At 34.9% G+C, this 14,320-nt stretch overlaps 1 protein-coding gene across 1 annotated transcript; it reads right to left on the reverse strand.

Moving 5' to 3' along the window:
• Positions 1-6,738: 6,738 nt before the first annotated feature.
• LOC120250637 lies at positions 6,739-8,315 on the reverse strand. Its single transcript, XM_039259468.1, has 2 exons — positions 7,762-8,315; positions 6,739-7,651 (listed from the first exon to the last, which is right to left on the reverse strand). The coding sequence occupies exons 1-2, from the start codon at positions 8,313-8,315 to the stop codon at positions 6,739-6,741; spliced, it is 1,467 nt and encodes a 488-aa protein (XP_039115402.1).
• Positions 8,316-14,320: the final 6,005 nt, after the last annotated feature.

The following is a 14,320-nucleotide window of genomic DNA, read 5'->3' on the forward strand; positions in this document are numbered from 1 at the left end:
GCTATTAGTGCATGCACTTAAGCGAGGTAATTCAACCCATGCTAGATAAGGGTGGTGCCATGCACATGCCAAGAACCACTCACTGGAGCAAAGGTGACCGCCCTTGCATGCTCCAGCACCCCCATTCTAGTGAAGGACCAAGTGGCACAAATAAGGGAGCACCCTCTTTCTCGGGTGTACTCATCCTAGACACGCACCTTAGATTTGTCATCTATGTTCCTGTGTCAAACTCCTAGCCTAAGTGCAAGCATTCCCCTTCCCTCCAATGTGGCGCCTAGTCCAGGCACGAGAAACCTATCCTAACATAGGAGCATGCAAACATGGTAAAAAGTGGCAAACATGGTTGCCGATGGGTGAAACTCTGGCGAGAATGGCATTTGAGGTGATTATGGAAAACTAATATATGTAAAATAATAAATTTAAAATTTTTAGGTGTGTAAGGGGATTGTGTTTTAAAATAAGCACCTATTCATTATTAGAAATTTTGTAGGAGCCAATTAGGATGTTTGAAAGTTAACAAAGCTCTTTTTGGTCATTTTCCCTTTAGATATATAAAAATTCACACTTATAACTACTTGCTTAAGAGACCAAAGTCTTTACAACTTGAACAAATTATTGATAAATTATTATTCTTTTTAATCTCTGTTTTCTTTTTTCGTTCGCGCATGCGAGTTAGCAAAGATGGATGTGAACTCGCTCTTATCCCATCTTGATTAGTCATACTGGCTTGCTAAACTATTTGTGATGTCTCATAGGCAAATATTAAGGAAGAAAATGCATAATAATAAAATTTTTTTAAAAAAATTATTAAACCCATTTTAAATAGGGAAGGATATTTGAAGGTATTAAAGGGGTGTTTGGATGCCAAGATTGGAGTGGGAGTGAGGGGGGAGTGGTTGTAAGCCCTTGTTTGGGCATACATCAGTGGGAATGAGGGTGGATTGTGGAAGGAGTGAGACTCACCCATGTGAGTGAGTCTCACTCCCCAAGAATTGGGCGGATTGGCCAAGATTGGACAGGGAAATGACATATATGCCCTTCTTTGTGTCTTTTTTTTGCTTGGAAACATGATTATTCCATTGCTATATATGGCAAAGAGAAAAATAAAGAGATGGCAAGGAAAAAAATTTTCATATTATTATTATTTTCAATGTTATTACACATATTTATTTTGATAATTAATTAGTTAATTTTTTTTATGTGTTACACAAATATAATTAAAAATAACTCATTATAGTTAATACCATTAATTACTTGCTAATTAATAATATTAATATTTGAATATAATACTTATAATAAAATTATAGTATTATAAAATTAAATAGTTATTTCTTATAATTAATTAGTTACATTTTTTCAATGTTTTAAAAATTATAATTAAAAACAACTCATTATATTTAACACCATTAATTAATAGCTAATTAATGATATTAAAATCTCATCCCAAAAATTAGAATGAAATTATATTATAATAAAATTAAATATTTATTTTTGATAATTAAAAAATATATATAACTAAAAATAACTCATTATTATATATACAATATCATTTATATGGATGAGGGACATAAGTGTCATTTTACTATATCTACTTTCATTACTTTTTCCATTCCCAATAAATTACACTCTCCAAATCCTACCAACCAAACACATCCTTCATTCTCACTCCTCCTCCATTACCCCTCATGTCACTCGCAATCCACTCCTCCCCCAATCCACTTTTGGCATCTAAACATCCCCTAATAAATGACATAATTTGCAAGTCTTTTTTCATTTATTAAATAAAAATTTTAACTAATTCATGATTATTATATTTAATTATTTATTTATCTTTTTTTAATAATATTTCAAATTAATCAAACTTAATTAAATCATTCCATGTTAATTCAATTTTAAAGATAATATCATTTATCTTAGCATTTGACATTTACTACATCACTAATATTTTTTTTAACATATATGACAAGCATAATTATTGTCAAAAATGTTAGCACAAGAGCCAATACTGGTTCATCTATATGTCCTCACTTAGTTAACAGGGAATTAGGCACCCATAAATGGGGGACCCATGGCACCACTGCATCCAAAACATTTTAAAACTGAGTAATGAGCGCCCCAAAAATCATAGTTTTTAGTAGAGATGATAATAATACCCGACATGACCCGACCCGAGTTTGACGGGTAAAACCCGATTTGACAGGGTTCTGGGTCGGGTTTAGGTAAAACCCGACTTGTATAAAACGGGTGCAGGTGCGGGTATAGGAATTCTAATACTCGTACCCGTACCCAACCCAAAAATTAAAATTACTAAAATATTTATATAATATATATTCATATATATATATACTAATATGTTCTACGATTTAACAATTTAGAGTTTTTTATTTTTCCTTTTTGTTTAGTCTTGTAATTTTATAATAATTTTATTTTATTTTATAAAAAAATTATAATTATTTTTAAGTTATTTTTTTATAAAAAAATAATATATTATTTATTTATTTATTTAATATGGGGGCGGGGGCGGGTATACCCGCGGGTACGAGTGTGGGTTGTGGTTTTTAAAACCCGTCGACTTCGGGTTTGGGTATACTAGCGGGGTAGCGGATATAGGTACGGATATGGTAAAACCCGCACTCGACCCGACCCGTTGCCATCCTTAGTTTATAGGTTTAATTATTGTACATGTCTCTGTAATTTTGTACTTTTTGCCCTTTTAGTCCTTGCAATATTTTAGGTACAATTAAGTTCTCATATTTAGTTGAATTGGGTCATTCTAGTCTGCAGTGTAGATGGGCAAGTGTAAATTACAAGGACTTAATTGTACCTAAAAATATTGCCGTAGACTAGAACGATCCAACTCGATCAAATATGAGGACTTAATTGTACCTAAAAATATTACAATAATTAAAAAGGCAGAAAATATATAATTATAAGGACTTGTACGACAATTAAACCTAGTTTTTATAATAGAGTCAATATCGCTCCACCAAAAACCTTTTGGTCCCAAGTTTTATATTAAATCTTTCTTTATAAATTTTAAAAAACATTTTTGATTTAGGTTGAGTGGAGATATTGAAATCAAGTCATGAAAAGCCATAAATTGATAAGCATTAATGCATACTTTTAATTTCTTAAACAAGTGGAAAAGTCACACTAATTGCATTAAAATCCAAATTGTTAAATTAGTTAAATCACCACTTATGTGGTTTGGATTTCAGAGATCAAAATGGCTCTAATCCACATATACTCAAATTTATTATAATTATTTGATCATTAAAAACATATTATTAGTATTAGAACTTTATGGTATTACTAATATATTAAGACATTATATATGACAATAATTGTAAATAGAAATCTCGCTGCTTTGAATTTTGAAAATCGAGAAAAACTACACTTTTTGTATTCATTTTATAAAAAGTGAAATGACACATAAGCAATTAGAAATTTTATGAGACTTTCAATTAAATTAGGATCACTAAAAAAATGAGATAATGGGATAAAAAGAGATTATATATGTCACATACTTTTCCTTCAATTATCAAAATGTTGAAATGACTTTTAATTTTTTTAAAAAATAGAAGCTAAAAAAAATACAACTTTCTTTATTTACAGTAAATTAAATAGAAAAATTAGTTCAGGCTAACTTCTTTGGTCATTTAAAATGAAATGAGCATGTTTTAATATTATTATTATTATTATTATTATTATTATTATGAATAAAATGTATATAATTATAGTTGAAGCTGACCATTGATTGTTATATTTTAAATTTTTTAATTTTATTATAAGTATTAAATAAAAAAATTATTGAAGTAGGGAAAATATAAAATACAAAATTCTTCGGTTTTCATACTTAGTGCTATTTTATTTATTATATTCACCTCATCTATTCCTATTTAAAAACCATTAGCATAGCATCAATATCAAGCAATAGTTCGCATTTAAAGGTGGAAACCAATCAAGGTTTGAATATTTATAACTCATGACATTTTCAATGATATAGTTATGTGCTCAATGTTAATGATGGTGTAATTCTTCATATGACCTAGAGTCTTCGAAACATTTTCCAACTAAATACCTTTATGAGGCAAAATTTTAATAAGCAAGTTGGCAAGTTGCAATTTGATGGGCATAGGCAAGCTCCAAATAATGCCATGATTAATGTGTCAAAGGGGTAATCAACATGAGTGTGATTTGTCGATTAATGAAAAATAAGGTTGACAATCATATCTAAACATAATCAATTATTAAAATATAAAAAGAAAGATTATAGAAGAATTATAACAACAATAATAACCAACAAAAGTAAGCTTTGTAGTTCACTTACTGTGTCAATCACTAAATGATTAAGAATTTGTTTGATGGCACGTGATTGTGCAAAAAGAAAGAGAGATACCAAACATATATAATGAAGTATTATTTTAATAAATGAAATGTCACGGAAAATTCACCCACGGAATCAAAATTAACTAGTAAAAAAAATAAAGCAATGCATTTATAAATGACAATATCAAAATGAGCTTGTTGCGAATTTTTTATAAATTAATTGTGATCATATATAAAATATGTTATTCGAGAATATATTGTATATATTGTAGTCTTAGTAGTTATTATTATGCGAATATTTAGGAGATATTTGAAGTGGGTTAGAAGTTTAAGTTTAGCAGAATTTTTTAACTTGTTTTCCAAACATATATCAAAAACATCTTCAATCTTTTGTCTTGTAGAAAGGAAGAGAAAATTTGTGCCATAATTCTTTATATAGTATTAGAGCCATAACCAAGTCCGAAGCCATGGTCATGAAAAGGGGTTATGCAGCGCTTGGATTGGCAAGTGGCAAATAGTGGGCATCGGCATTAAATCTGTTAAACTCTTGTAAACCGTGTACTAATGAAAAGTTGACTAGTAAAAACTTTTTGAACTAATTAATTGATACAACTACTTCCCACCATATGATTGGCAATTTAGAATTGTTACTCCCGCAGGTGTGGTTTATGGGTATTAGGTAACACTCAAGCACTTATAGAAGTCTCACACAAACTAACAAAGAAAGTGACACACAAATAAACACAAAGAGACACACAACGTTGGTAATCCAGTTCGGTGTCCACTCGCCTACGTCTGGGGGGACAAGCCCGGAGATAAATAATCCACTAAAAGAGGTAAAAATAGATGAGTACAAACACTTGTCACTCACTCTCTCAACAATAAAGATCACTACCCTCTCTAGATTGTCTGGTGCTCACACACTCTCCTCCAAGAGTCACTCAAGAGTCACACTTACAATCTACGAGCAAGATAGCTTATATAGACTCCTTAACGTCCCAAATATAGCGCATACCTCTTTTGGAATCTCCGCGGCTACTAATTTAAAAACCTTCCGAAAATTAGTCATACTAACTCCTGTTGTAACATAAGTTGCTAACATAGCACTGATCGCGACTTGATCGAGTTCCAGTTACATTGCGGACGACCTCAAGACCCATCAACCTCCCGGTCATGCTTAGTGCGAGTCGATGCGACCCAAATCTCCCGATCCCGACCGCAGGCAACTAGCCTACCTCCTCGGTTCCTCATCATGCATTCCCCTCGCAAGGGGCGCACGTCCTTGTGCGTCTTCACGAAACTTGCCAAACTTAGTCTTCAATTCACCTAAATTTGGTCTTCAAAGATTCTCCAAACTTGATCTTCAATTCACCCAAGTTTGGTCCTCAAATCTTGCCTTCAATAGACTTCAATCAATGTTCATCAGGATTCTTCAAATCATATCTTCTATTAGTCTTCATTCACACCATGAATAGATCTTTCTTTAATTAAGCTCCACCATATTAAGTCTTCAATCATATCTCTATAAGTATGGTCTTGATATGATCTTGTCTTCAAAATGTAATGCATTGCCAAAAATAACTCCACCAAGATCTTTAAGATAGCTTCACCATGATCTTCAAGATATTTGCCTCCATGTTATAGACTTACTAAAAATAGATCCACCAAGATCTTCAAGATGTTTGCCTTCCACTCCAAGTCTACTTGCCATGGCACCAAGCTTTCCATGTCATCAATTATGCCTTGTTACCATGGTTGCCACGTCATCTGCTTGGTGTCAAATCATGCCAATTTAAATAGTGCGGTTGCACTAACAATCTCCCCCTTTGGCATAATTTGACACAACTGCTTTTGCACCCAGACTGACTCTTGTTACAACATTCTGTTACAACATAGACCTGGACACAGACTAAACTGACGCTGTTACAACTTCCAGTTACAACATCAACTGGAGAACAGAAACCAGGACTTGACACAAGATTTCAATTAGTTGCTTACAAGGAGCTGTGAAAATTTTACAAACTGCAACTAGGGAGACAAAATACGATTAAACATAATGAACTGACAAACATAACAGTGTTCAACACAATAAGACTAAATGTTTCAAATGTCCAAGAAATGAAAAAAAATAACTAGTCAGTTTGGTGCAAGCACACTTCTCCCCCTTTGTGACATAATTGATGCCGAAGTCTTCATGAGTTATTGCAAGCTTTGTTATACCATCTTCAGCAACTCCCCATATCTTCAGGTTTCCTTGTCTTCATCTCCCCCTGAGTCGTGGCCATCGTCTTCTCTGTTCTTCTTCTTCTCAAATATTTCCAGGCGAGATAGAATCTTCTGCTTCTGTCGGGCAATGATGAACAATTCTGCAGATAATGCTCGTTGCCTCTTCTCCGCATCTTCTAGTTGCTATTTCAACATCTTCTCATATTCTTCATCTTCAAGCATTGGTGGTGGAGACACCCTTCCTACAGGTAAATCAATCTTCTTACCTGGGCTGAACAGCTTCTGAGAAATCTTCAGCTTATTCACTGCTGTGACTGCTTCGCCCTTCCTGAGTTGTACTCCATGTTGTAACAAATACTGCAACAGCAGTACAAGATACCCAAGTGATGTTGAGGAGCTTGTACAGTCAGCTTCTTTCACAATATTCTGGAAGATCAGCCTTCCCAGATTGAACTTCTTGCTAGTGCCAACAGCAAACAATAAAAGCGCGAGCTCCTTCACTATACTGGAATTGTGTGGGCTTGGTAACCAATTCTGAATGCCAAGTCTAAACAGAACATTGTACTTGGCCGTGAGGGTGGATGCTGGGAGTTTTGTCTCTTCTCCCCATGACTCTGTTCTTCCTCCAGTGATCTCTTTCAGAACTTCTTTATTCAACTCAAGCCCTTCTTCAAAGTTTCCTATCACCTCTGGTTTAAACTCCAAGAATTTATTCAGACAAGCGGGAGTAAAAGGGATCCACTTACCTCGAACATAGACTCTAGTGATGTCTTTGTCAGAGGGTAGTAAATTACTGTAAAATTCCTGCACTAGAGACAAACTATAGCTTTCTGGAAATGTTGCAGACTTGCATAAACTTCTTTGTTGCAGCAGTTCAGTTAACCCATACTTCTCAAAAGCTCCTCCATCAATCATCCTTTCAACCACAACTCCTCTCCTTTCAACAGATTCAAACTTCTTCTTAGATGCTTTGTCACGAAAATCGTCTTCATTACTGTCTTTTGCCTGTTGGGTTGCTTTCTTCTTCTTTTCTTTCTTAGAACTTGCTAATGGTTTCTCCCCCTGTTTCGCAGCTTCAATACACTTTCTCTTGTTCCTAGGGGAGGCTTCTACTTCGAGATCTGAGAAAGACTTTCTTTTGGACTTGCCGGTCTTCTCCTTTTTCTGGATTTTCTTCCTTGACTGGGCCTTCTTTTCAGACACTACTTTCTCCCTTTAGCAATCTGGGCAACACGATCTTTGAGTGGGATCTCATCAGAACTATGTGAACTGTCAAATGTTGCAGAAGATGTTATAGCAGGTGCTGCGACATGTTCTGTATCTCCAGGAACATCGATATTCTGGTGAATATTTTCCAGAACCTCACTGAGTATAGCAACAGCTTCTTCTTCAGCACTTGTGGGAGCATCTGTACTTCTTTCATTGGCATCTTCTTCTGCTTGTGCTGGGTTTGCTTCTTCTTCTGCAGCATCTTCACCCCTAGGCTGTTGTTCTTCTGAACCTTCTCCTTCTGGAACTATAGCGGAGTCCTCCTGTTCATCTTCCTCTACTCTCTGATCATAAGCACCTAGAAAAGACTCACGAACCCATCTCAAGAGATCATCTCTGTCTTTAACACCTGTGGGCACATCCGGTGAAGATGTTCCTGCATCTACTACTCTGCCAGCATCCTGAGGAGAGACAAAAGGGACGATAGCTTTTGACAAATCTTCTGGTTCTTCTCTTTTTGATGGACTCCCACCAGAATAGGTCTCTCTCATCCTTACTTCCGCAATTCGAGCAGCGATTTCTTATAGTGTCACTGGAGCACGACGGGTCATCCTCTTTGTCCTCATCTTTTCTCACTGTCTTCGTCTTCTTCTTCTCTTTCTCCTGATTTCAAAAACACTCTATGGAAACAAATTGGGATTTTAGGGTTTTTATGTCTCTTTAATTAGTTATAACTTCCAAGGCACCCTTTCACATTTCAAAAAATATCTCATTTCAAAAAAATCCCTCTCTTTTTTGAATATATATTTTTTATTTTCCCTCCTTTTTATTTTCCTTTTTTTTGTTTTTGATTTTTTTTTTATTACTTTGAGAGACATCAAGAGATTTTCACTCGTTCGAGTGTTTTGCTTGTTGACTTCATAGGACCTCGGTCAACATATTGCTTGTTGTACCATAATGTTGTACCTGTCTGATTTATCACCATCTTCAAACCTGAACTGGAGAACTCTTCTTCTTCTCTTGGTACTTCACCTTTTCGAATCCACAATTTCTTGATTACAATAGTCTTCCCTCTGACTTTTCTTTTAATGATTGTCTGCTCATGTCCAATTATTCTTCCACTTTTCAAGTCTTCTTTTAATTTGTTGCACTTGGGTCTTATGCGGCCAGTCTCTCCACAATGAAAGCATGTAGGCACTTCACTTTTTGGTTCTTCCCTTGCTTTGACTTGTTTCTCTTTAATGTTTTGTTGGGCAGTTGACTTGACAAACATAACTCCTAAACCTTCTGTCTTGACACTTGAGCTTTCTTCAATATACCCAATACCATGTCGGGCTTTACTAGTTCTTCCAACTGATAGAATCTCGTCAAGCTTGGCAGTACCCTTGTTCATGGAGTCCAAGGTTTTCTCAGCATTGCACAGCTTTTCTTTACATATACTCAACTCTTCCTCCAAGCGTTGGTTTTGCAACATCATATCATTAAATCTGTTCATTATGAGTTTATAGCTTGTGAGAAGATCATTTTCTGTTACCTCATTGTACTCACTGTTAGTTTCAGTGGATGTTGTAGCTGATGTTGCAACATATTCTGCAACAGGCATGGATCCATTTATCATAGCAGGAAAAGACGTATGATGGTTGCTCAGACTTCCTTCATCGTCTTCTTCAGTGCTACCATCTGAATTATCACTCCATCTAGCATTCAGTGATTTTCCTTTCTTTCTGAGAGTATTAGCACAATCGGCTTGATAGTGCCCAAAGCCTCCACATTCTCTACACTTGATCTTCATGAGATGATCTTCAATTTCTTCCTTTTTGTGATGATCTTCGATTTCTTCCTTTTCTTTATTTAGACCATCTTTTCTTTGAAATTTCTTGCCTTGTGTCTTGTATCTTCTGAGCATGTCATGCATCTTTCTTGACAAGAAAACAATTTCTCTATCCTCTTCGTCTTCATCTTCTGTTATAACATCCTGTTGTAACTCCTTCTATTTTATTGCTTCAACCTTCAAGGCTATATCTTCTATTCTTCTTTCAGGATTAAGGTTCATCTCATATGCTTGCAAAGACCCCATCAGTTCATCCAGTTTCATAGTTGAAATATCTCTTGCTTCTTCTATTGCTAAGATTTTTGCATCAAATCTTCTTTGGAGTGATCTAAGAGTCTTTCGGACTAGTTTTTTATCCGAGTACTCCTTGCCGAACTGGTAGGCTTGATTTGCAATGTCCATCAATTTGGCATTGAACATGGCTATCGTCTCATCTTCTCCCATACTGAGATTTTCGAACATAGTTGTTAACATTTGAAATTTAGATTCTCTTACCAAGTTGGTACTTTCATGCATGGTTTGAAGAATCTCCCAAGCTTTCTTGGCACACTCGCATGTTGCAATATACTTGAACTGGTTCTCATTAACTCCTCCAAAGATTGCATTGAGAGCATTCCCATTGGAATTAGCTTTGCGCATGTCTTCAACACTCCAACTGCTTTTCTTCTTCATGATCACGTTGTTGTCTTTCATCAACTAGAGTATGAGGAGACCATCCTTCTTCTACGGCAATCCATGCACTCTCATCTATGGATTTGATAAACGCCTTCATGCATGCCTTCCAATATGGATAGTTGGATCCATTTAGCAACGGTGGTCGTGTGACGGAAGTTCCTTCTTTTCCGACCATTAATGGAACTTGTTAGGACCTCGCCGACTTTGAAACAAAAGTGAAAACGACAACCAAGTCTCTGATACCACTTGTTAGTCCCGCCGGTGTGGTTTGTGGGTATTAGGTAACACTCAAGCACTTATAGAAGTCTCACACAAACCAACAAAGCAAGAGACACACAAACAAACACAAGGAGACACACAATGTTGATAACCCAAGTCGGCGTCCACTCACCTACGTCTGGGGGGCCAAGCCCGGAGATAAACAATCCACTAAAAAAGGTAAAAATAGATGAGTACAAACACTTGTCACTCACACTCTCAACAATAAAGATCACTACCCTCTCTAGATTATCTGGTGCTCACACACTCTCCTCCAAGAGTCACTCAAGAGTCACACTTACAATCTACGAGCAAGATAGCTTATATAGACGCCTCAATGTCCCAAATATAACACATACTTTTTTTGGAATCTTCGCGACTACTAATTTAAAAACCTTCTGAAATTAGCTGTTGCAACTCCTGTTGTAACATAAGTTGCAATATAGCCCTGACTGCTGACTTGACTGAGTTCTGGTTACGTTGCGGACGACCTCAAGACCCATCAACCTCCCGGCCATGCTTAGTCCGAGTTGATGCAGCCAAATCTCCCGATCCTGACTGTCGACAACTAGCCTACTTCCTCAGTTACTCATCACGCAGTCCCCTCGCAAGGGGCACACGTCCTTGTGCGTCTTCACGAAACTTGTTAAACTTAGTCTTCAATCCACCTAAATTTGGTCTTCAAAGATTCTCCAAACTTGATCTTCAATTCACCCAAGTTTGGTCCTCAAATCTTGCCTTCAATAGACTTCAATCAATGTTCATCAGGATTCTTCAAATCATATCTTCTATTAGTCTTCATTCACACCATGAATAGATCTTTCTTTAATTAAGCTCCACCATATTAAGTCTTCAATCATATCTCTCTAAGTATGGTCTTGATATGATCTTGTCTTCAAAATGTAATGCATTGCCAAAAATAACTCCACCAAGATCTTTAAGATAGCTTCACCATGATCTTTAAGATATTTGCCTCCATGTTATAGACTTACTAAAAATAACTCCACCAAGATCTTCAAGATGTTTGCCTTCCACTCCAAGTCTACTTGCCATGGCACCAAGCTTTCCATGTCATCAATTATGCCTTGTTACCATGGTTGCCACGTCATCTGCTTGGTGTCAAATCATGCCAATTTAAATAGTGCGGTTGCACTAACAAGAATGTTTAATTCATTTGAAAGAAGAAATAGGGTGTAGTAAGGTTGCTCGATGGTAATTAAATAATGACTTTGAGAGAAGGGTCGATTAGTGTGGGAGAGTAATTGAAGCTAAAGAATGTCTCCATGTGCCAAGATTGATCTACAATTTGATTTCAATTTCACACTTGCTTGATAAATTGAAGTGCAATATCTAATTCACTAATAAATTTTGTGCTATATAAGACTGCTCTTCGAGGATGTTGATTGGATCTGGTTAACAACATTATGGGTTTTACTAAAATAAAATGGTAGCACGAATCAACACATGCAACGTAAACAATTTGGATTCTTTTGAACTGTAGTACAAGAGAATACTCATCTACGAAAATAATAGGATCACTTTTTGAGACGATTTATTGTGATTTATGGGGTCCGTATTGAACTACTGCTTCTTGTGGTGCCTCGTATTTTTTATCAGTTGTTGATAGTTTTTAAAGATCCATGTGGATTTATTTGTTTATTGATAAATCTGAAGTTGAACATGTACTTCATAATTTTTTTACCATGCCTAAACGGCAAGACAATGGGATGTAAAAATTGTTAGAGGTGACAATGCTACGGAGTTCACTTACTTAGATAATTAGTTTGCTGCAAACTTAATGATACATCAGATTAGAATGTTTAGTTCATTTGAAATTAGAAATGGGGTGTGCAGTAAGGCTGCTCGACAACAATTAAATAATGACGTTGAAAGAAGGGTCAATTAGTTTGGGAGAATAATTGAAGTTAAAGAACGTTCTCTATGTACCAAGATTGAACTGCAATTTGACTTTAATTTCACACTTGCTTGATAAATTGATGTGCAATATCCAATTCTCTAATAAATTTTGTGTTATACAGGACTGCTCTTCGAGGATGTTGATTGGATATGGTTAACAACATGATGGGCTTTACTACAATAAAATGGTAGGACGAATCAACACATGCAACGTTAACAATTTGGATTGTTTTGAATGGTAGCAAAAGAGAATTTCCATCTACAAAAATAATAGGATCATTTTTTGAGATGATTTATTGTGATTTATGAGGATCGTATTAAACTTCTGTTTCTTATGCACCTCATATTTTTTTAACAGTTATTGATAGTTTTTCAAAATTCGTGTGGATTTATTTGTTAATTGATAAATCAAAAGCGGAACATGTACTTCATAATTTTTTGCCATGTCTAAACGACAATACAAAAGGATGTAAAAATTGTTAGAAGTGACCATACTATGTACTGAGTTCACTTACTTGAATAATTATTTTACTTTAAACTTAATGATACATCAAACTTCATTCATAGGAACAGCTCAGTAGAATAGACAAGTTCAGAGGAAACATCAGTATACCTTGAGCGTGAATTTTGGGTAAAATGTGTGATGGTTGTGTGGGCCCCACACTTTTTTTAAATTATTTTCATTGTGCATGGATGTCAGTTACAGAATTTTATTTATTTATCTTTTATTTAGGTTTCAAAACCCTAGTCTCCGCCTCTTTGTTTCTCTCGTTATGGATCTTTGTTTGGATTAAGAAGAGGGAGAGATCTAGTTTTTTTTTTCCCTCTTCTCCTCTTTTTTCTTTTGATTTGATGTGTGGTGCTGGCGGCGAGGACGGGGATAGGTCTCTCCGTCAAGGGTTTTGTCTCGAAGAAATATCGTAGGATTTTGGGGGTTTTTGAGCGATCGACAGGTAAGTAAACCACATATAAATCTGTAAATATATGTATATGCAAATTCTGATTTTCGATAATGGTTTATATAATCATTTTGTTAATTTGGATTTTATTGTTTAGAAAATAAACATTTCTATATTATTTTAGTTATTATTTTATTATTTATTTATTTTAGGAAAATACGGATTCATGGTGTATATATATATATTTTTTGAATTAGTATATTTGTTTAATTAGTTTATTTGATTAATTCATGATTAATTGCATTTATTTGAATTACTATGAAATGATATTTTTGTTTTAGTGGGCTATTTCCGTATTTAATTAATTAATTTTTATTGTGTGGATTATTCTGTTAGTTAATAATTGATTATTTGATATAATTGGAATACTTTTTGTTAGAAAATGAGATCACTAAATTTCAGTGTTATTGTGTTAACAATAATTTTGGACCTGGTATATTTTTGTATATAAATTCGTAGTCCCCAATTAACAATGCAATAACCCTGTCACTGGGGTTTAAACACTGACCGTGTCGACACGTACTTTTGACATAGAAACTATAGTTTCGCACTGTTCCATTGGTGAAGAATAACGGCTTCTGATATTCTGGCTCGGGTCACCGAGGGTAAACCTATGAATTTTGAAATCTAACTCGGGTCACCAAGTTTAAATAAATGAGTTCTGATATTTTGTTTTGGCATTAGTTGTTTGGGGGACTTATGTGCTCGTTATTTTGGTAAACTAAGTCTGTTTTGAATTATTTTTTATTTCTGGATTTTATTTTGATATTTGTTCCGTTATGTTACATTTTGTATATTTTTGGAAATTATTGAACTTTTTGTGATCCCGATATTTTTAGTGGTTACTTACTGGGCTCCCAAGCTCATAATTTTGTTGTTATTTTTTTTCAGGTTTTGAGGCCTTGTATGCCTACTT

The sequence above is a fragment of the Dioscorea cayenensis genome, chromosome 3, assembly GCF_009730915.1.
Source record: "Dioscorea cayenensis subsp. rotundata cultivar TDr96_F1 chromosome 3, TDr96_F1_v2_PseudoChromosome.rev07_lg8_w22 25.fasta, whole genome shotgun sequence".
Lineage (NCBI taxonomy): Eukaryota > Viridiplantae > Streptophyta > Magnoliopsida > Dioscoreales > Dioscoreaceae > Dioscorea > Dioscorea cayenensis.

What these genes read in the sequence shown, in the direction of transcription:
- LOC120250637 (XM_039259468.1), bottom strand. Translation starts at nt 8,315, where the DNA reads ATGAGAGAGACCTATTCTGGTGGGAGTCCATCAAAAAGAGAAGAACCA. An exon ending in CAGATTGCTAAAGGGAGAAA is followed by an intron (nt 7,652 to 7,761) that starts GTAGTGTCTGAA and finishes AGCCTCCCCTAG; the next exon opens with GAACAAGAGAAAGTGTATTG.